This window comes from Sminthopsis crassicaudata, chromosome 2, assembly GCF_048593235.1.
Source record: "Sminthopsis crassicaudata isolate SCR6 chromosome 2, ASM4859323v1, whole genome shotgun sequence".
In the NCBI taxonomy this organism is placed as follows: domain Eukaryota; kingdom Metazoa; phylum Chordata; class Mammalia; order Dasyuromorphia; family Dasyuridae; genus Sminthopsis; species Sminthopsis crassicaudata.
In genome coordinates this window covers 216125971-216147450 of record NC_133618.1, presented here as the reverse complement: position 1 = coordinate 216147450, position 21480 = coordinate 216125971, and the positions used below count along the sequence as shown (strand labels likewise).

General features: G+C 34.5%; 1 protein-coding gene across 2 annotated transcripts in view; it reads right to left on the bottom strand.

Moving 5' to 3' along the window:
- Positions 1 to 7626: 7626 nt before the first annotated feature.
- Positions 7627 to 21480, bottom strand: part of BCO1 (beta-carotene oxygenase 1) — a 45496-nt gene continuing 31642 nt past the window's right edge. For both annotated transcript variants that reach the window (XM_074288221.1, XM_074288222.1), the window contains 3 exons: positions 17676 to 17770; positions 12420 to 12531; positions 7627 to 9327 (listed from right to left, as the gene is read on the bottom strand). In XM_074288221.1, coding sequence (XP_074144322.1) covers positions 9137 to 9327; positions 12420 to 12531; positions 17676 to 17770 — 398 coding nt within the window. In that variant the 3' untranslated portion in view covers positions 7627 to 9136. The remainder of the gene's footprint in view (positions 9328 to 12419; positions 12532 to 17675; positions 17771 to 21480) is intronic.

Here is a 21480-nt window from a genome sequence, read left to right as displayed (position 1 = left end):
AACAGCAATGCTGGGTCAAAGGGTATGCACAGTTTGACAACTTTTTGGGCATAGTTCCAAATTGCTCTCCAGAATGGCTGGATTCTTTCACAACTTCACCAACAATGTATCAGTGTCCGTTTTCCCACATCCCCTCCAACATTCATCATTATTTGTTCCTGTCATTTTAGCCAATCTGACAGGAGTGTAGTGGTATCTCAGAGTTGTCTTAATTTGCATTTCTCTGATCAGTAGTGATTTGGAACACTCTTTCATATGAGTGGAAATAGTTTCAATTTCATCATCTGAGAATTGTCTGTTCATATCCCTTGACCATTTATCAATTGGAGAATGGTTTGGTTTCCTATAAATCAGGGTCAGTTCTCTATATATTTTGGAAATGAGACCTTTGTCAAATTTTACTTTTAAAAATATTTTCCCAATTTGTTACTTCCCTATATCATGAATACTTTAGAATTATCTTGGATCATTGTATTGATCAGAGTAGACAAGTCTTTCACAGTTCATCATTATTATAATAATTCTGCTATTGTGCATAATGATCACTCAATTCTTACTTTATTTTGCATCCGTTCATATAGGTTTTGCAATGTTTTTTCTGAAACTATCCCCTTATCATTTCTTTTTTTTAAAAATATTTTTTAAAAAAATTTTATAATTATAAAATAAAAAATATATTTTTATTATTTTTTATTTAATATTTTATTTTCCCCCAAATACATGTAAAAGCAATTTTTACATTCATTTTTAGAACTTTGAATTCCAGATTTTCTCCTCTTCCTTCCCCATTCCCCTTACTGAGAATGCCAGCAATTCAATATATGTTGTACATGTGTAGTCATGTAAAACATTTCCATAATAGTTATGTTGTGAAGGAAAACAAACCAAAAAAAAGAACCTTCAAGAAAAATTAAGAAAATAAAAAAAGTATGTTGCTTCAATCAGCATTCAGACATCATCAGTTCTTTCTCTGGGCATTTTTATTAGCATTTTCAATGATAAGTCAGTCCTTCAGAGTTGTCTTGAATCATTGTTTTACTGGGAATAGTTATGTCATACAGTAGTGTTACTTTGTACACAGTACATTTCACTCAGCATCAATTTATATAAATCTTCCCAGTTTTTTTTTTTTTTTTTGCTCATCATTTTTAATAGCACAATAGTATTTCAATATGTTTAGCCATTTCTCGGTTTATGGGCATCCCCTCAATCTCTACTTCTTTGCCCCCAGAAAAGAGCTGGTATAAATATTTTGGTAATATAGGTCCTTTTCCTTTTTGTTCTTATCTTTTTGAGGAAACCGACCTAATATTAGTATTGCTAGGTCAAAGATGTGATTTTATAGCCCTTTGGGCATAGTTTCAAATTGCTCTACAGAATGGTTTGAATCAGTTCACCACTCCACCAATAGTGAATTAATGTTTCATTTTTTCCACATCCCTATTCTCCTATTACCTTCCTCCCCTTTCTTTTATCATCTTCCCTTCTGACTGCTCAAGTTTGATTTTTCAATGAGTTTTTGGTGCTTCTTTTTCCATTTGGCCAATTCTGCTTTTCAAGGAACTCTCCTCCTCATTGTTTTTTTGTTTTGTTTTGTTTTTGTTTTTGTATCTTTTTTACCATATGGCTTAGTCTGTGCCTTAAGGTATTGTTTTCTTTAGTATTGTGTGTGTGTATGTGTGTGTGTGTCTTCTTTACCAAACTATTGTCTTGTTTTTTCATGATTTTTTTTGCATCATTCTCATTTCTCTTCCTATTTACCCCTCTCTTAATTTTCAAAAATCCTTTCTGAGACTTTCCATGACTGGAGACTGATTTGTATTTTTTCTTGGAGGGTTTGGAAGTAGGAGATTTTACTTTATTATTGTCTGCTGAGTGTGTGTTTAGATCTTCCTTGTCACCATAATGACTTTCTGTGGTCAGAATCTTTTTCTATTGTTTGCTCATTTCCTCAGTCTATTATTTGACTTTTAACTCTTTGTGAAAGTAGGGCTCTGCTTCCAGGGTGGAGGGTGCACTTTCCCAAGTTTCAGGGTTTTTGTGCAGCTGTTTTCATAACTAATTCTAGGGATCTGTAAATTTTCAGTTCTTCCCAGATGGTATGTTCTAAGGAGAAATGTGTTTACTGCTCTCCTAGCCTATGAGCTGGTCTGTGAATGACAGCAAGCACTCTTTCCTGCTGTGGAATTTTAAGGAGAGTCCCTGCTCCATTTTGACTGCAAGTTCTGGTGTGCTAGCTCTTTATCATCCTGGGATTGCCATCGGGGACTGGGACTCAGATCCAGCATGGGCAAAATAACAGAGTCCTGCCTCAGTGCTAACAAAGGGACTTCTGTAATCTCCTGACCAGTTGTTCGACCCTGTTACTGCCTGTGAGCTGAGGGCTCTAGAAGCCACTGCTTGCTGCAGTTGATGATTCAGTGGCTCCCAAGCTCTGCTCCTAGTTTGTTGCTGCCAGAGCTGAGCTGGTACAGTCTGCATTAGTCTGTGCTTTACTCTCACCAGGTGTGAGAAGCCTTTCCTACTGACCTTCTAAGTTGTGTTTGCCATCTGTGGGCTGAGAGGTCAGGAAACTGGCACTCATTCAGTCACACAGGTCTGTTAGTAAAGCTCCACTCTTACCCTGATGCAACAGACCTTTCCTGCTGACTTTCTGAGTGGTTCTGTGATGGAAAATTGTTTCATGCCATCTTTTAGTGGGTTTTACTGCTCCAGAATTTGTTTAGAGTCATTGTTTAAAGGTATTTGGAGGGGTTTGGGGGAGAGCTCAGGGGTGAGTCCCTGCCTTTACTCCACCATCTTGGCTCCACCTTCCTCCTCATCTTGGTATATAGGAGGGCTTTTCCATTCATGACCCCTTTTCATCTGAGAAATTTTTACATGAGTGGGTATACAGATATATAAAATGGGTATATAAATCAAACATTTCCTGATAATAAATCATAAAGAAATTTATTCTAAAACAATTTTTTAGTATACATATAATTTTTTACCATTTATCAAAGTTGAAAGCAAACTTACATACTGATAAGATAGATAGATGTGCTTGTTTATTTCTACACAAAGAATTAAATCTTGAGAGAATAGTTGATGTCTTTTATTGTTACCAGACTTTTTGAGATTCCCTTCTTTCAGTTTTGTGACTCCATATGGAGTTGGGGCCCCCAGTCTAAGAAGCTTTGTCTTATAGCACAGTAATAGTCTACAATCATATGCTACATTTTGTTCAGCCTTTCCCCAACTAATGAACATCCTCTCAATTTCCAATTCTTTGTTGCCACAAAAAGAGCTGTTATAAATATTTTTGCCTACATAAGTCCTTATCCTTTTTCTTTAACCTCTTCAGGCTTAAGAGTGATATTTCCTGAAAAATTTTTGTTATGAAGCATCCCAACTACAATTCCATCTTCTACAGAAAACATTTTCTAATCTCTCAATTCTACTGCCATCCCTTTATAAATTATTTCCTATTTATCCTGTATGTAAAAATATATGTGTGCATGTATGTATTTATTAGTTTACTGCCCCCTTACCTAATTAGATTGTATGTTTGTTAAGGACTGGAAATCTTTTGCTTTTTTTGAATCCTCAGAACTTAGCACAGTGTCTAGTAAATCATAGGCACTTAATAAATGTTTATTGATAGATAAATATTTAGAAAAGTAAGTGGCAATCACAAAGAAATGATATCACTTCATCAAGAAAAGATCATGCCAAATTAATTTTATTTGTTTTGTTGACAAGGTTTACTAAACTAGTGCAGACAAATATTATAACCTACTGAGTTTTAAAAACACTTAATAAAATATTATTTATGTGAAAAAGATGGAGAAATATAGACTAGATGATGATATGATGGATCCCAAACTATTTGACTGACAAAACATAAAAACTATTCATTAATGGTTTCATGTCACCTTCTTAGGAAATCTTTAATATGATGCCCAGAATTTGTTCTTTCTGCTATGTATTTAACATTTTAAAATATTTCAATTGGATTAGACTGGACAAAAAAGTAGATGGAAAGCATATTGAATCTGCAGATTATGTAAAACTGGCAGGAACAGATAACAAATCAGATGACTAAGGTAAGATCCAAAGAGATCATTGGAGGCTAGAAATTGGACCAAATCTAATTAGATAAAATTCAACAGAGATAAATATAAATTTTAATATTATGAAATAATATAGTAGTTTGAAAAATACTTGGATTTAGTAAATTCTAAGTTCAACATGAATCAGCAACATAAAGACCTATTTGTAAAAAGATAATTTGCTTTTAGGCTATATTAATGAATAAGGAAATAAAGTCCTTCTGTATTCTTCTCTGATCAAATAACATCTGAAAAGTTGTGTTCAAATCTGGGTGCCACAGAAAGACTGATAAACCGATCAATTTAGATAAAGGTAAATAGAATGGTGTAGAGTCTTGAGATCATATCACATGAGATTGGAGGAATTAGATATATTTATCTTTAGGAAAATCAAGACAAGGGATAGGGGAGAAGTAAACATGACTTGTTTTCATTTATTTGAAGAACTATTAACATGGAAGAGTGATTAGACTTGTTTTACTTGATCCTATGAGCAAGAACCCAAAGTAGTGGGTAAAAGTTATAAAGAGATAAATTTAGACTTGAGTTAAAGAACATTTTAAAATATATATATATATATATATATATATATATATATATATATATATATATTCTAGTTTCTGATTATGTCTTCTTTAATTCACTCTTATATAGAGGGTAACCACCATTATCTGTGACTTCTTATACCATTATAAAGAAAAACTTTTTAACAAGTATAGCTGTCTAAAACTGGAATGAAATATCTTGGGAAATATTAGGTTCTTTAAACAGAAGCTGAAGGACCACTTGTCTAGTATGTTGTAGTATGTATATCTTTTATGTATATATTGAACTAGAAGATCATTGTGATCCCTTGCAGCTCTACAATTCTTTGAATCTATTATGAACTAATTTTTAAAAATATTTTTATTAATTTTATAATTATAATTTTTTGACAGTACATATGCATGAGTAATTTTTTTTTTACAATTATCCCTTGTATTCATTTTTCCAAATTTTCCCCTCCCTCTATTCCCTCCCCTAGATGACAGGCAATCCCATACATATTAAATGTGTTACAGTATAACCTAGATACAATATATGTATGTAAATCCAATTTTCTTGTTGCACGGTAAGAATTGGATTCCGAAGGTATAAGTAACCTGGGTAGAGAGACACTAGTGCAAACAGTTTACATTCAATTCCCAGTGTTCCTTCTCTGGGTGTAGTTGTTTCTGTCCATCATTGATCAACTGGAAGTGAGTTGGATCTTCTTTATGTTGAAGATATCCACTTCCATCAGAATACATCTTCATACAGTATTGTTGTTGAAGTATATAGTGATCTCCTGGTTCTGCTCATTTCATTCAGCATCAGATGAACTAATGTTTTAGAGCTGAAAAATGAACAATTTAAAAACTGCAAACCAGGTTCTAAATTAACCTCAAAGTTTTACAAGTAGTACATAGTGCTGAACACATTGTGGCATTATTATATAGTGGAATACTGGTGGTTGTTATACTTCACTCTTGAAGAGGACTGCACTATATTAGAATCAAATTACACTTTCTGACTGGCTAATCAGATCAATACAGGCTCAGACTGCTCTAACAGAGGTCGGCCTTAGATAGTCCATGTGAATATTTGAGACGGATTCTCTAAATTTGCACATCTTGCATTTCTTTTGAGCTACTTTGATTTCTGTTTTGCTCACAGAGCACAGCATTGATGAAGGCACGCCATGCTGAGCAGTCCTGGTTTAATGTCTCCCATGTCACACAATTCCAGAATTCTTCAGAGAGAAGGGGAATACTACTGTGCTATAAGATATGATGAAAAAGGCAGATTCAGAGTAAACTAGGAAAACTTGTAGGAACTAATGTGAGTGAAGTGAGCAGAACCAGGAGAACAGTCTACACTCTAAAAACATTCTAAAGACAACTTTCTAAAGACTTGAGAACTCTAATGAATGCAATGACCAATCATGGCTCCAGAGGACTAGTAGTGTGGGATGCACATACTCTGACAAAGAGATGACAGACTCCAGTTGCAGACTGAAACATTACTTTTTTTTTTTTTTTTTTTTGATATAGCCAGTGTGGGAATTTGTTTTGCTTAATTAGGCATATAAGAATTTTTTTAAAATGTTTTCATTGTGGGAGGGAGAAATAGATATGGAAGGAAAAGGAAATAAACTCTTATTTGAAAAAATGCAGAAAAATATTAAAACCTATATTTAATGCTTCCAATAAAAAACCATAGATAAAAGACATTTAAAAATTGTACTAGGTACTATAATGCTGAGGCAATTCTAGTAATTTTTTCTTTTGAGCCAATAAATTTGGCCTTATAAGCTAACTTAGAAATGATTTGCGATTTCTGTAGAAACTTGATAAGGTTATTGTTTCTATATGAATTTGAGTAACACCATTACTCTGTGAAATAATAGAATTTGACAAAATTTTAGAAGTCCTATTATGTATCTCACAGTCAGGGATGTTGTTTATGGTTAAGCACCTTAAAGTGCTTATATTCGTGTGTGTGTTCATACTCATGATTTTAGTCCCTAGAAGGCAGCTACCACCCTCAAGTCCTAGGGTAACCTATGTATTTGCAGTACTGAAATTATAATTAATAGGCAGCTTATGCTAAATGTGTAATAACTGGATCCAAAAAAGTACACATATCTTTTTAAGTTTAATTTATAATATGAACATTTTCCTTATCACAGTCTTAAGATGAGACAATCAACAAAACAAAAAATCAAGTCCTGATTTAAATGTTTGCTGATTTTTTTAGGTGTGAATGCTCACACTGAAATTTTAACAATCCTTAGCTATTTTGAACTGTCTCTAGCACACAACTTAAATTTCAAGGGGTATAAATCCTTAATGCCCTTTCTCTCATCATGGAGTTCTTCAACAAGTGATCCTCCTGGACGCGTGTTTCTGCTAGTAAGTTATTTAGAGGGGGGTCCCAGCTTATATCCGTCTTCATATTGAATTCTTTATTGCAATAGCTAGCTCTCAATTGTATAACTCTTTCTTTGCATTCAGAAATCCTTCTTAAAGCTGTTTGAATATTGCCTTTCTGTTTCTGTGTCTGTCTGGAGAATGTGTACTAGTACTCCTACCTTCTTAAGGGCCTGAATTCTGCTGGTTCCTGCCTGACTTGTGCCCAGGATTGACAGATTTTCATGCAGCCAATCCTAAGCATGCTTACTAATTTCACCAGAGACAACTTTCACACTGGGATAAACAAGGTATTAACAAATTTATATTTCATCATTCCTTTAAGGAAAATCAGTTGGTTGGGGATCAATTTCCCTTCTTAAAATGAAAGTACTAATACTTCCATAAGAAAATTTTAGTTCTGTCTTTTAAGAGCTATTGGACCAGAGGCAAATCATTTAATTTTTCTGGGGCTATATCTCAGAATGAGGATATTGAACTAGTTTATCTCTGAGATCCCATTTCAGAATCTTATGTTCCTGTAACTAAGGAAAACAAATTGACTTTAAACAGATGATATCAGATGATTCTATTACAATTCAATTTCAAGCAACATTTATTAAATGCCTGCTTAGTACAAGTCTTATGCTCCAGGGCTGGGAAAATAGAGATAAATTCTGCCCTCAAAAGAAGATACATATATACTGAGATAAATGTAATACATGGGAAAAATGTGATGACAAGGGAAGAGTGAAGCAAACATTCTTGGAAATCTGAAGAGGAAGAGAATCATTTTCAGTGGTATCCAACGCTGCTATTCTATAGCAGAAGACCATGAATCTCTCATTAAGTGTCTCCAAGGTTATTGTGGAAGGTGCTGGCTTGTAGTAATTAACAAATTGGGTGAGAATAAAAATTAAATAAAAATATATCTGAGATGAAGCTTTTAAAATGCAATTATAACTAAACAAATGGGAGCATATTTACTAAAAACCAGTATCAGTGCATGGAGTTTGTGGAAACCCACTCACTAAAACTGAGGACTGAAGGTACCTGGAAATTCTGCTGATGAAATTCTTAAGTGACAGTGCATCAGTTTCCTAATTGTATAGTTTTATTAAAAGGAAAATTAACAAAAAAGATCAAGCCAGGATTTAGGAAGAAGAGAACCTCAATTTAGCCAAGTATTTCTTTAACAGATTAAAACATTTTTTGATGAATATTTGTATGTTTGGTAATGGGTAAACCCATATCTACTAATAATTAACATTGCAATATCATTTTAAGTATATAATTTATTTTAGTGAGAATTTCCTTGTAATGAATGCTCAAAGTAAAAAGTTTTCTTTTTCATTCAGTGCTAGGTACATAGTATTCACTCAATAAATATTTGTTAATTTCAAACAAAGACAAAAGAGAGGCAGTATGGTATATATTTGAAAGAGAACTCTGTGTCAGGAGAGACCTGCATTCAAATTCTATCTTTGATACCTATGACCTATATAACCATGGACAAGTCAGTAAACCTAAGCTCTCTGAAACCTTAGTTTCCTTATTTGTAAAATAAGGATAATAAAATAGTACCTACTTCTCAGAGTAGTTATAAAGATCAAATAAGACGAAGTACATAAGTGCTTAACAAATTTTAAAGTACTGTCTAAATATCAGCTATTTGAATTCCTATTTTGGTAAACTAGACTTGTCATTTCATTAGTGTGGGAATCCCCTGCACCTGTGCAGGATAGCAATTTATCAGTGAATTACAGTGTTATAAAGTTTCCCCAGGTATTAAGACTTAAAGTGTCTTGCTTATGGTTACTTAATTAGTATGTGTCAGAAGTGGAACTTATAAGCCCTCTTGACTCCAAAGCTGACCCTCCATATATTATACCATGCAGCCTCTAATTGTTATTATAATTTAAATGAAATGAAATAAAAGGCATTGAACCTTGCTTTCTTTCTACTTACTATACCATCTCAAGAATAAAAATAAAAAAAAAAAACTGTATCTGATTAGGAAAAAGTTTCCAGGCTTATGATTCTATAAGATCCTACTCAGTTTGTCTGTTCCCAAATCTCAAAGTAGCATCACTCTAGGATAGACTACAAGATTTAGTTCCTAAGCACATTGCCCTCTTGCTCTTCAGGAGAATCCCCAGATGGAATGAATAGCCCATGTAGATCCAAGTGTATTTCCACATCAACTGATGCCCGAGCCAGTTCTGTAAATCGTTTTGCATCCAATATCAGCAGAAAAGGTGATTTCTTGGGGTCAGTAGAAATAACCACTGACAATATAATACCTTTAAAAGAAAAAATGAACAAGTTTGGGAAATGAATATTTTTTCCTATTTTCAAAATAAAAAGAATCTTCATTAATACCGAAAATCTAAGCCTGAGAAAACAATATGGTTTGGGTAGCCAAAGCTTAAATCCAAAGAAAATAACTTGTAGGCAAAATTTAGATTTTTCCTATTTTGATCTTCAACATTCAAAGCAGAAGAATGATCTTTAACTTGACCATTTTGGCTTCTATCTTTTGAATATGAATAGGGATGTAACAATACTATCTAGTCTAACTTTGGAATACAGAATAGCTGCAAAAGTGCCTTTCCTTGTGCCAATGTTGAAACTCCTATTACTATTAGTACTATGCCTCTTCATTGTTGCCCACTAAGAGAAAACCACAAAGCATCTAAGGCATTCCATACAAATGGTTGGAGAAGTAGGTTCAGGGCTAGAGATCTATAATTCAGACCCAATGTCCAAGACAGAGTCCCCTGGAAGAAATTTCCTACGTCTGTTCTGGAAATACATTTAACTGGATAGAAGGATGTTTCTGGTGTGATTCTATTCCTGTAAAATGAGGAGGTGTTAGCATTATATGCTGGACTTGGGGTCAGGAAGAACTGGATTCAAATCCTGCCTCTGACCCTTACCTAGTGTTTCTTAGGAAAGTCAAAGTCCTTAATTTCTGTGTGCCTGTTTCTTCATCTGTCATAGGGTGATAATGTAAGACTCAAATGAGATTAAAATGATGTTAAAGTAATATTCAAATGTTTATTATTATTAGTGCTTAAGTAAACTTGAATCTGAGGAAAAAAATTAGGGGTAGTATGCTATGTGGGTCTACGTGGGTCTATGTGGGTGTACGTGGGTCTATGATCCTCATCTGTCCAACCTGACAGATAAGGAAGATGAGCCATTGGAGCTGTTGTAACTCTCAATTTGCTGAATTCCCTTCTTAGAGAAATAGATTTCCCTTTTTCAATCTTCAGGTCACTTTTTTGTTTTCTTTTAGTGTCATGTAGTGGAACAGAGTATTGAATTTTGATTTAGTGGACTTTAATTCAACTCCTATCTCTGCTACTTCCTAAATATGACTTGGAGCAAATATTTGTGATCCTCAGGATTTTTTTTATTGTTTTTGTAAAATGAGGGGACTGAACTAGTTGACCTCTAGCTGATGGGAAAGACAGTGACTCCACTGTTCAGATACACATATTGGCAGGTTAGAGAAACAGCACAGAGAATAAGAAGCAAAGCCAAACTTCAGTGATGACAACTTGGGTTCCTTTCTTCACTTCATGAGGTTTTTTTTACAATGCTTTCCTTATTGTGTATGATAGCTAGTAGGAGCATTCTTATGTTTTACATGGAAGAAATTGGGGCACAGAGCAATGGAGTTAGTTAGCCAAAATAAAACAGACAATAGGTGTAAAGAAAGTGTGGCTCAACTTTATATTTGTGATCCTAAGAACAATGCTCTTACCACTATTGTGTTACTATATGAACTGTACAAGGTTCTAGTTAGCAAAAAGATTGAGGTAGATATTTTTCTGCCATTTTTTTCCATCTTGCTGAAACTAAATAGTTCCATTAAAAGATAGAAGTGCTATAAAATATTTTCTGTTAGAAATCCAGGTTACAGAACATGATTTGCTGGAATATCTTCTTTTTTTTTTTTTTTTTTTTTCTTAAGTCTATGCAAACACATACATCAATGAAATTGACAACTTTCTTTTATAAAGCTGAAAGGGCCTCTTGTTATAAATAAGGAAATTTAAAGTTAAATTATTTTCTCTGGGATATCCAGAAGTGGCTTGGAACCTACTGGACTTCTAGTCCTCTGAAATTTTGGTATTGCAAAAACATTCTTAAAGACATTTAAAACTATTTGAAATTTCTTTCTTCCTGTCTATAAATGCCCTATATATTTGTTGTGGGGTGGGGGAAATAGTATCACTGTTAAGATTTGGATCTGAAGCAGCTCCTGCTGCCATGAGATTTGTCCTCCAACATTCAATATTACACATCTTCAAAAAGTGTGGAAGGAAGTAATGAAGTAAAGCCACAGGGTTGGATAAGCCCCAGTAGAAAGGTGAAGACAGATCATGTGAAAAATGATTCTATCTTCACATAAAGGGAAATCGAAGACCTCCCTTCTTTCCAACCCTAACATCACCTTATTACCATACACATACTCCTATAAAGGACTTCATCCCTATGAAAGGTCATGACTTTTTCAATCTGATTCTATTTAAGGTTACAGAACAAGTAAATATCACAAAAACCCAGGGGTTTTTTTTTTGTCCAGAAAACTTCCCAATAGAGACTGTTTTCTTAACTGGGGTCTGAGCTTGTTCATTTGTCTGTCTAGCTCTCTTTTTTTTAATATAATAGATTTCCTTCGCAATTCTACATTTTAAAAATTAATTTAGAAACATAATTTCGAGAAATAGTACATAGGTCTCTCTAGATTGTCATAGGGGTTCAGGACACAAAAAAGGTTAAGGAGATGTATGTTATGTTACATCATGCAACTTTTCATTTATTCCCTCCATTTGCCTGCATGCTGTTTGTGCCTCTGGAGAAAAGACTACCTTCTTTTCCCTTCCCTTTACCAACCCCCCAAAATACAAGTTTCTCAAGGCCAGGGTCAGTATCAATTTTTATTCTTTATATTTATTGCCATTGTTAAACACCTTACACAGAGCTAAGTAAAAACTTAGGGATAGGGACAGGACCTGTGATTTAATTGATACAGGAAGTTTCTGGATGAGGATTCTCCTTCTACCAATACAAGTTGGGACCACCGCTGCCATTTACACTCTTACTCGATTGCCCCTAGAGAGTGAGAATTGAAGGGACTTGCCTAGAGTCTCACGACCAATCTGTCAGAGGTGGCACTTGAAGCCAGATCTTCCTGGTTCAGAGACTAGTTCTCTATTTACTGGAAGGCACACTGTCCCTTAGTAAGTCAAAGCTGGATTGAACTGAGTGGATCTGACAGATTAAGAATCTCATTTTCTGACCTGCCAAATTTGTTATCTTAAAAGCTGCTTCCAACGCCTCAATGTGAAAACAGAGCATTCATTAGGCCAAAAACTCTTACCATCATCTTCTTCTTGTGCATTTGGTGCAGGTACAAATACAGGCTCAGCAAGCCAACAGTGCTCCTCTGCCCATTTCAATGTTGACTTTGTCAGAATATCAAATTTCAATATCTGTGTATTTAAAAGACAAATACTGGCTCAATTTTTATGACATTGTGTTATCTACTTCTGGCTGAACACAATGCATGAAATCAAGCAATGAAACCTGGGTATGTGGAGAAGATAGAATAAGAACAACTCTCACCATTAAAAGTAAACATTTATAAATGGTTGGAGTATCTGTATAATGTTGACAGAAGAATCACAGGTCTGGTTTCTATTCCCTATGAGCTTTATAGTAGAAATCTGCCTCAAAAAGACAAAATCTTACTTGCTTCTCTAAACAAAACCTGAGGTTAACTTTTTCAGAATCTAACTTCATGTGCTGTTATGTACATAGAGAAGCTAGGCTAGGAAACCAATTAGATTAGTCCCCACATCTGGCAGAAGGGAGTGTATGCATGGTTCTCCATCATCATTCACAAGCAGACATATGGACACTGTTGGCTTTGATCAGTTTAGTGTTCCTTCTATTAATGATAGTTCAGTGTTTATTTCAGCTGACAGGCTTTGTAATTAAGTTGCTATTCATTTTTTTAAATTATTCTTTCTTCCATAACATCAAAAAAGAGCCATTTTGCCTTATTTTGCCCATTTCACTTTCGTATTAACTCTAGAATTAATATCTATCAGAAGCTATCAGTTGATAGCTTCTCTCTCCCTCTACATAATAATTCCTTTGCATGAATTCAGAAGAGCATCTCTCCTTTATTTATTGTCTTCTTCATTTATTATATCTGTCTTTATTGTGATCTTCTCAACCTTCCTCCAAGTGTTATAGAAAAAGTTGTCTCTATTCTTTAAATCAATAAAGTTGTTCCATGGTACCAAAAAACAATTTTGCAGTTGAAGCAAGAATATAAAATTATGTAATCTAACCTAAAAGTATGGCATTCTTTTGCATATTCCTTATATTTTTCTTCTGCCAACGTTACGTAGCCTAAACAAATGCTTCACCTGCCCTACTCTTAACTTGACAGGTTATCTGCTCTGTTCTATTCGTGAATAATACATTCAACAGCTTTTTCCTTGGAGACTTCATATGCCAGCTCCAAATGGCCTTGCTTCTTCATATCTTCTCTCTTCTACATCTCATTGACTCCTTCCCCTTTACTTTGTAATATCCCTAGTTTTCTTCAACTTTGAAAAACATTACTTTTTTCTAATCTTTAGCTTGTGCAAAAGAGAGACTTAGGGAAAACATAATTGTCCAAAGTATTTGAAGGACTATTTGGAAGAGGGATTAAATTTGTCCTCCTTGGCTCCAGATTGTAGAAGTAGAGACAATGGGTAGAGATTTTAAAAAGACAGATTTAGGCTTGATATTGGTTTAGGGTGGGGGGGGGGAGTGGTTGAATAAAACCCTTCCTAACAATTGGAAACATTCAAAAACAAGAATGAGCTAGCTTACAGGTTAGTAGGATACCTTTCAGAGGAGATCTTTAGTAGGCTAAATGATCATTTGAAGGAAATTATGTAGGGATTTTAAATCAAATGCAGTTTGGATTAGATGAGGTTCAATTAAGAGTCAATTTAGCTTTTTTCACTTTATGCTGACTACTCTAGATTCTGACCTATTTTTTTTTCTTTCATTGCTAAACTGTCTCCTATGAGTGTTTTTTATAAAATGATTTCATTTCTTCAAACGAGAATCCATTATTTTGTCATTTTGAGTCTTCCCTCCACTGATGCCAATACATTCATCACCCAGGTCAACAGAGTAATAATTGAGTCTTTAGTTGCCCTTATCCAATTCAGTACTCAAAAGCTTTCCAGAGCTTGTGCTTAACTGATATAACTTTCAAAAAGTCCAGAGCCAACTCCACATTGTGAGGAAGAATTAGAATTAAGACTTAGAAGATTCCTTTTTGAAAACCTCCCTGTAATCTAGCTTCTTCTCCTAACACTGAACTAAAATCTCTGTCTTTAAATAAAGTTCACTAATAACTTTATAATTGCCAAATCAGAGAATCATAGCATCTAGGACTAGAAGGATCTTTAATCACCACCTAACCTAAACTATATCCAAAAGAAATCATAGCTACAACATAACCAATAGTGCTCTTCCAGCCACTTCTCAAAGATCTTCAATGAGAGAGAATCTGCCACCTTCCAAAGCAGCCCATGTCAATTTATCATATCAAGCCTGAATTTGCCTCTCTATAATTTGTATTCATTGTTCCTGATTCTGTCCTGTGAAGCCAAGAAGAACAAGTTTTATTCCTTTCCCATGACAACCCTTCATATAATCTAAAGAAAGTTATCGTGCTCCTGGTCCTCTCAAATGTTCTCTTCTCCATGCTCAATTTATCCAATTTCTTCTAACAAATCCTCCTGTGACTTAAGATTTGGAGTCTTGGGTCCATTTATTTTGTTTCTTTCCATATTTGTCTCCCTCACAATTCAACTCTTCCCAAATTTTTCCTCAAAGGACTCAAGGTCCTTCATTATCTTGGTTTCCCTCCTCTGGATATTCTTCAGCTTATCAATGTTTTTTTAAAGTTATGGTGCCTATGTTGTATATTCAAAAATATTTATATTTTGTGATGACAAGAAAATAGAAATTGATGAGATACCCATTAATTGAATAATGGCTGAATAAGTTGTAATCTATGATTGTGATGGAATACTGCTGTATTATAAGAAATGATGAGTAGAAATGCTTTCAGAAAAATCTGGAGGGAGTTACAAGAACTGATGCAAAGTGAAGTGAGTAGAACTATGAGAACATTGTACACAGTAACAACAATATTATATAATATGAATTGTGAATGACTTAGTTTTCTCCACAATCCAAAGATCCAATTCTGATGGACCTATGATGAAAAATGTTATCTGCCTCCAGAGAAGGAACTGATGGAATCCGAATGCATTCCAAAGTATACTGGTTTTTTTTTTTCTTTTTTTCTTTTTCTTTTTCAACTGCTTTCTTTTACAATGTAACTAATATGGAAATGTTTTGCATGACTGTACTTGTATGACCATTATCAAATTGTTTGCCTTCAGAAGGAAGGGGGAGGGGAGAGAAAAGGGAGAGAATCTGGTAATCAAAATCGTAAAAGAAAAAAGGAGGTTACAAATTGTTTTTAGATGTAGTTGGAAAAATAAAATGTTAAAATTAAAAAATTAAAGTTATGTTACCTAGAACTGAATATTATACTCTATCTGTGGATATAATACAAAGAGATTATCACTTTATTTCTAGAAACCTACTTTTATGGCTGCCACATTACCCTGCTTACTCCAATTGAGTTTATAGTCTGCTCAAACCTAAAAATATTCTTTATGTATTGCTAACTATTTCTCCTTAATCCTGCACTTGTTTGTAATCAATGGTAATACTTTATATTTATGTTAATTGAAATTCTTCTTAGTTTCAACTCAATTAAGGTCATCATTTGAATTCCAACTCCATTTTCCAATCTGTTTGCTAGCCCTCCCAACTTTGAATTACCTATAAATTTGAGAGCAGGTAAGCTCCTTTACCCAAGTATTGATTTAAAAAAAAAAATCTTAAAAGAGGGCTAAGCACAAATCCCTGAAGGCACTTTCCTGGAAATCTTTTAAGTTAATGGTGAGCCAGTAAATAACTACCCTTTGTGTTAGGTCAGTCAATAAGTTATGAATCCATTCAATTATATTATCATCTTCTTCAGATCTCTTCATCTTTTGTAGGATAGAGTTCTAGACCTGCAGTTTGGAAAACTTGAATTCAAATCCTGCCTCAAATCCTTAAGCAAATCATTTCTTTCAGATTCAGTTCCTTCATCTGTAAAATGGGGATGATACTATCATCTATATCACAGGATTAATGTGGGGACCAAATGAAACTCCATATGAAAAAGACTTAATAAACTTTAAACTGTTATGCCACAGTTTCCGTTGATTATTTTACCTCAATTTCCCTGAATTGTTCTACCTGGTTGCAGTATTTCCCCTCCTAACCCATTAAGACTGATATAACTTAGGGCTAGCTACTCTAAGGTTATAAACTGTAAATGTTTAATCTAGGTAAGGAGAAAGATCTTCTGTCTTAGACATCATCATCTCAGACCTTCCCAACTTATCAGAATGTCTGGTGCTCCCTCTGCCTCCCCCATCCTGTCATTGTTCTTCTTAATCACTAAACCCTAGAAAGAATCTTTGGAATCACACATTCAATACTGGATACTTTGAGCTGAGAGTCTGATCCAGTCAATCAATTAAGCTCTCCAATAAGTTAAATTATTATAACTCTCTAATCTCTATCCTGCTTCAGTTTCTCCGGCATTACAAAACTACTTTATAAATGCCAGCTATCAAGTAAATTATATCTACATCATGTCTCTATTCTATTAATTTAGTAATTTTGTGAAAAAAAGAAATAAGGAATCCCAATAACCTGTTCTCAGTCCTCATACTTCTTGAAATTTCTACCACATTTGACACATTGTCTTTCTTGCATTCTCTCTTACCCTAGTGTATGACATTATGGTATTCTAGTGGGAAGAGGGGACGCTAGGTGGCACAGTAGACAGAGGACTAGTCCTGGAGTCAGGAAAACCTGAGTTCAAATCTGACCTCAGATGCTACCAATGTGACCCTGAGCAAGTCACTTAATCCTGCCTGCCTCAGTTTCCTCCCTATAAAAATGACCTAGAGAAGAATATGATAAACCACCACTATCTTTCCAAGAAAATCCTAAATAAGAGAAAGTCAGATGTGCATTGAAACGACTGAATGATAACAGCAACATAATATCGTATTTCTTCCCTTGCCTTTCTGACCACTCCTGTCTCCTTCACTAGTTTCTCTCTTTTCCTCAATAGGGGCATTTCTGAAGGCTTGGTATTGACCTGCTTGTTTCTCTTTCAACCCTATCTCCCACTGAGTCTTCTACCATTTTCATGATCTTAGTTATTGTCTCTATGCTAATGATTTGGAAATCTTTACCTTTAGGCCTGATCTCTCTCCTAAGTTACTAGATATCTGGATATCCTGTCACCTCAAATTAAGCATATTCAAAACATCACCATGCTTTCTCCTTTGAATTGGCACCCCTTCCCAACTTGCCTATTTTTGTTATTGGCACCAACAGTCTCCATCCATTTGGGTGTTCCCATAAAAGCAAATTGATTCATCATCACAGAAACCAGTATGTGATATTTAAATGTTACCTTTGTTGGAACTGGGTTCCACTGCACTTCTGCTGCATAAATGTATCTGTACTTTTTCCCATTGTAAGCATAATTAATACGGGGCAGCTCAATCCCTAAAAAAAAAAAGTGATTCATCAAATAAAGAATTCAAATTAAATCGCCGAGGAGATATCAAAAGGAAGAGGATAATTTACCTCTTCATTGGCAAATTATTCAGCCTTGTCTCTGTTAATAATAATAGCTCACATATATGTGGGTCTTAATGGGTTCTTAAAAAGTGCTTTATGCACCTTATATCAAGAGAAACAATGGGACATAAGTAGAAAGGCACTGACATTGGAATATGAAGAGCCATTCTGAATCCTGGCTCTGCTCTTTATGTGCACTGGCTCTGATTTCCTCATCTGTAATATCATGGAGTAAGGTTAAAGGGCTCAAATGTGGTGTCCAACTCTGCAAACCAAAACAGCAATACTGTGAAGCAGAGGTTATTATCCCCATAGAAGATGAAAATGAAGATCAGAGAGATGGAATTAATTTTCCAAATGTCAGTGGCAGAACTAAGACTCAAGATTGTATCTTCTGCTTCTAGTTCTAGGCTCTTTCCATAGCACTACACTAGCATCTTGTAAGACTGATTTATAGTTAGCCAGGGCAAATTCCAAGGAAAATGTAATTTATTTAAATTTGCTATCCAAAGATGAAAGAAAATACTTTCTGTTAATTGACTACTATAGACTAATAAGTCTTTAAAGTGTATAAAAAGTTACACAAGACAAATTCAATATAGTTTAATTAGTATGAAATCACATCGTCTTCTTTTAGCTCTTTAGGAAAAAAGGAAATTTAGATCCTTGTGATTTCACTCACACACACATACTTTATGTGCCTGTTGTGTTTAAATATATTTTATAAGTTAAATAAGACCAAACTTACACATTAAAACTAAACTGACAAATCATTTTATGAAATACTTTTAATAAGATGTGGGGAAATACAAATGAAGGCAAGATATCAGAGAAAATCATAAAATCCTTCAGAAGGAACTTTAAAGAGTAAATAAACTTTCCACTTGTGTTTCAAAAGAGTAACTCAAGACTATTGGGTGTAGCAGGAAAGGTTTTAGTAGGAGTGGGATATTGATCTGGGGAGGAGTTGCTTTGCCATAAATTAGTAATTAAGAACTCTTTCATGTATATAACTAGATAGATACCAAACTGAGAAGCTCCTAGGAAGAGTTTCTCAAGCCCCATGGGGTAAGGAGATAATATCTTGGTTCTGATGGAGACTGGGATGACCTTCATGAAGCAAACCAAGAAATGTGACATGTTGTTAGGCTAGTCTCCTGCTAGGCTGCTACCCTTTTATAAGCATTGGTTATGGCTCGGGTTGAAGATAATGTCCTGATTTAGAGTATTATCAAATTCTAAAAGCAGAACTATGGTACATGTGCCCTTAAGAACAGAAATAAAGCTCAGAGAGAAGGAACTTCTAGGAAAACAGGGTCTTATGAGACAGAAAGACCGGGACTTAAGGAGATGAAATGCCAGGGGACAGGGACATAAGGTGAGAAGGATAGGACTTTAAATTACAAAGTAGGCCTGAGACCACCAAAAATGGAATAAAATTAGTTGATTCTTCTAAGGAATATCAAAGCCAGGGCAGACAGAAACTATCTCAGGTACAGCAATACTTTACCAGAAGAAGGTTTGTTTTTATTGGCAAATTCAGATGTTTTGCCAAGCATGAGGCCATTGGTGACAGCATCTTTTTTTTCAGTGACTTCCTGTCTTCCTGGGGAGTGGCCCTGCACCTGCCCACAGATCTGGGTGTTTGGTGCTTCCTAGTCACAGAAACTGATAGTGGCTTCTTTAATCATACAACTAAAGACTTAGGAATTCCAGACCTCAAACACAATTTCACATTATTTCTGGTCTACATTCCAACCAAATTAGGCTAGCAGCCATTCAATGCATGTCATCTCTTGCCTCTGTGTATTTGTGCAGGCAGAGTCCACCATGCCTGAAATGCACTCCCTTCTCCATTAGGAGGGGTAGTGGGGTACAGCACTAGGTTTGGAGTCAGAAAGACCTGAATTCAAATTCTGTCTCAAATACTGGGCAATTAACTCTCTTAACTTCAGTTTTCTTATCTGTAAAATAATGATAATAATGGCACCTATATCATAGTGTTGTTTTTAAAAACCAAATAAGATAATAGTTGTAAAATATTTCATAAGTACTTAAATATTATATAAATATGAGCTTCTATTATTATTATTCCTTCTTTTAGAATCAGAGAAGGGGCTTTCTTCTTTAACATGTTCTGATCATTCAGCTTGAAGTATATTGATCTTCCTGTAATTTCCCCAGATACTTTATCTAATCTCTCTTTTGCCACCAAAATACTCTACTTTTATAGGGTATTTCTTTTGACTAGTAGGATATAAGTAATGAGCAAAGGGACTTTTTATTTTTGTCTTTATGTCTCTTACTGCCTATTACAAGGTTTTCCATGTAACAAGTGTTTCATAAATGTCCAATGTATCCTGTCAATAGTGAACTCAGCCCACCATTCCTAGGAGCTGAACTGAAGCTTCCTTTTGCAAGGAACCAAATGACCCCTGGGAAAATATGGTCTCTGATTACTAGAGAGTTTTTTTATTTTTGTTTTTTAAATTTTGTTGAGGTGTTTAGGGACTGGTTCAAAGAGATATCCTAAGCAATCAACTTAGGCTCCTTTCATACTTTATTCAGACAAATTCTTCATTAGCTACATAGTTTTGGTCATCTACAACATTTCTAATTATAGGCAATTTTCTACAGAATAATTCTGTGGCATTATTAATTGATGTATTCTTAAGGAGCATTAATTAATTTTAATATTTGTCTAAGCAAAGAATAATTATGCGGGGAAAACTATGACTTTCAAACCTATGATATATTCCATAGTCACATATACTAGAAATAATTTTTGACTAGTTTGTTCAGGCTATTGCTAAATTTTATTAGCAAAAATAATTGAGGGTTAATTACTTTATTATGTCTTTTCTCCTTTGTATGGACAGGAACTAATACTGAGTATGGAGAGGAGATGAACCTACCTGTATTTTCTTTTTTCTTTCTGTTAATTTCTATGCCCTATTTACAAGACTATACTTTATTTAGCAGGAATAGAGACTCCATCCTCACTTCACTTTTTTATATAAAGCATGTAGTAGAATTGCTAAATAAAAGAAGGTAAATCTAGAAAGTCTAGTATCACCTTATTGGAACTATTCAATAGCAAAGTAATAATAACTTTCATTTCTTTTTTGTTTAAGAATTTACCAAATTTTGCTCATAACAATTCTTTGAGTTTAATAGGGTAAATTTTATTATCCTTATTTTACAGATAAGGAAATAGGTTGATGAAAATGGCAGCGACATATTTAAGAAAACCTGGCTAATAAAATGTCTAAAACAGGATGTGAGCCCTATCTCCTAGTTGAAAGTTCTAGTTTTCATTCTTTTGGAGTTAAATTTTCCCCTTTTTTCCTTACCTAGGAGAGGTAGTATGGTATAGTGGCAAGGGCATTCAATTTGGAGTCTGAGGATTTGTGTTCAAATTCTGGCCTAAGGCAGGTCACATCTTTTCTCTGGGGACTGTTTCCTCATTTCTACTATGAAAGGTTTGGACTAGTTGAACCCATTTCAAACCATATATTCCTTTTAAGATAGTATAGCCCAGCTGGGTATTAACATTATACTGAAGCAGGTGTGTGTTCAAAGTGAGGATGCTTCATGAACTTTATAAAAATCTGTCTCCCCCCTTCACAAAATAC